This window comes from Urocitellus parryii, chromosome X, assembly GCF_045843805.1.
Source record: "Urocitellus parryii isolate mUroPar1 chromosome X, mUroPar1.hap1, whole genome shotgun sequence".
NCBI classification, from domain to species: Eukaryota; Metazoa; Chordata; class Mammalia; order Rodentia; family Sciuridae; genus Urocitellus; species Urocitellus parryii.
In genome coordinates this window covers 107,820,649-107,822,994 of record NC_135547.1, presented here as the reverse complement: position 1 = coordinate 107,822,994, position 2,346 = coordinate 107,820,649, and the positions used below count along the sequence as shown (strand labels likewise).

Here is a 2,346-nt window from a genome sequence, read left to right as displayed (position 1 = left end):
TAGACAAAATGAGGACCCTGAGTGAATATTGAGGGCAAGTGAGCACAGGAGAGAAAGAAGGTGGGGATGGGGGGAGAGGGAGAGAGAGATACCCCTACAGAATTGTCAGCACTGCCTGTTTGAAGGAGTGGTGGGAGAAACCCCCCACACACATTTCCTATTCTTGAATACAAGGGAGCTTCTCAGCTTCAGAGCAGACAAGAAAGAAGTGCCATACCCTGACCAAGATCAGATATACTGATTCTGTGTGTGTAGACTTAGAGGACCTTTGAACACACGAAAGAACACATTGCTAACCCTTGCTGTCACTAAGTCAGCCCCAGGGAAGCCTGGCAGGCTTCAGACTAAAACACACTATAATTTCCTCCCCTTGTTTTCCAGGGGTCAGGTGGTCCAAGAAGAGGAGCCCGGTGGGTTTCCAGAGCAGTGTTCTCATGGAAACCTGCAGAGAGTGCTTTGAAAAAAACAGAATGATGTGTCCTGCTAAAACTGCTCACTGGATCTCATTCTCCTTCCTCCAGGTCCCAAGAACACCTGCTGTCCAGCCCATATTCCTGCCTGCTGTCCCTGACCACAGCCATCATGCCCCGGGGACAAAAGAGTAAGCTTCGTGCTCGTGAGAAGCGCCGCCAAGCCAAAGATGAGACCCAGGGTCTCAAGAATGCTCAGGCCGCTGAGGAAAAAGGGGCCCCCTCCTGCTCCTCTTCTGTTTCTGAAGATGCTGTCCCCAGCACCTCTGCTACTGCCTACCAGCCTACCACCACTGCTGCTGCAGGTGTTTCACGCAAGAAGTCTGGTAAAGGTGCCAAGAGCCGAGGGGAGGGAAGTGCCAGTACCTCTATGATCCCACCCTCCACTGAGAGCGCCCAGGGAGATCTTCTCACCAAGAAGGCAGGGATGCTGATGCAGTACCTGCTGTACAAGTATAAAATGAAAGAGCCCATTATGAAGAGAGAGATGCTGAGGATTGTCAACAAAAGGTTCAAGGAGCAGTTTCCAGAGATCCTCAAGAAAGCCTCTGACCGTGTCGATCTGATCTTTGGCCTTGAGCTGAAGGAAGTCAAGCCTGGTGGTAACTCCTATACCCTTGTCAGCAAGCAAGATGTCACCAACAGTGGAAGTCTGACTAGCTTGGACTTTCCCAAGAATGGGCTTCTGATGCCTCTCCTGGGTGTGATCTTCTTAAATGGCAACTCTGCCTCTGAGGAGGAGATCTGGGAATTCCTGAATATTTTGGGGATCTATGAAGGGAAGAAGCACATAATCTTTGGGGAGCCCCGAAAGCTTATCACCCAAGATCTGGTGCAGGAGCAGTACCTGGAGTACCAGCAGGTGCCTGGTAGTGATCCTCCACACTATCAATTCCTATGGGGCCCCCGATCTCTTGCTGAAACTAGCAAGATGAAAGTCCTAGAGTTTTTGGCCAAGGTCAATGATACTGTCCCCAGTGCCTTCCCATCCCATTATGAAGAGGCTTTGAGAGATGAGGAAGAGAGATCCCAACCCAGAGCTGCAACCAGGCATGGTGCTGCTGCCAACGTCCATACATGTTCTAAGGTCACACCTGGATACATGTTCTAAGGTCACACCTGGCAGTTCCTCCTGCCCTTAGTGAGATCAGAGGCAGATTCTACATTTTTTGCAGAGAGCTTCCTACCATATAATACCAGGAGACTGACATGGTCCTAGAGAGATCATAATGTCTCTATTCATTATACATTAATATCTTTCAAGTATTTTTCTTTTAATAGAATATTTATTTAAATTTAGATTCATTGGTTATAAATGATATAGATCACATATTTATTGATGTTGTAAGTTTTAAGTGCAAGAATTTTGGTATTTTCAAATAGATTTTTAAAACCCTTAAATCTTTTTGGGGGTTAGTGAACAAAATAAAACACCTTCAGAATGGCAATTTTCCTGGAAATGTGTGAAAAACTCATGAAATGTAATTGGGGTCTTAAAACAGATGAAAACAAAGCAAAACCTAGTCAACTGTTGGTCTACCTTATTCACTTTTCTCTCTATTTTCTTATTGTAAAATTCAAAGATATATATCTGTTTGCCTTCAACAATTCAACTATGCAGATAAAATTAAATAGTAATAAATTGTATTCCTTGCTCAGTGACTCATTTATTCTCATCCTGAATTGAGCATCTGTTCTTTGGAGGGCTGTGTTGTGTGTTAGTAGAGATGATGCTAAGATGAATGAAATCCTTTCCTTCCCCATACATTTTTTTTTATTTCTTACATACATGACAATAGTGGAGTGCATTACATTCATGATCATCCATTCACAGCACAATTTTTTGTAACTCTGTATATATATAAAGTATGTTCAC

General features: G+C 44.4%; 1 protein-coding gene across 1 annotated transcript; it reads left to right on the top strand.

The window, feature by feature from the left end:
- The first annotated feature begins 582 nt into the window (after window positions 1–582).
- Window positions 583–1,581, top strand: LOC113197257 (melanoma-associated antigen B4). Its single transcript, XM_026409502.1, has one exon. It carries the CDS (start codon window positions 583–585, stop codon window positions 1,579–1,581), a length of 999 nt encoding a protein of 332 aa, XP_026265287.1.
- The last annotated feature ends 765 nt before the right edge of the window (window positions 1,582–2,346 follow it).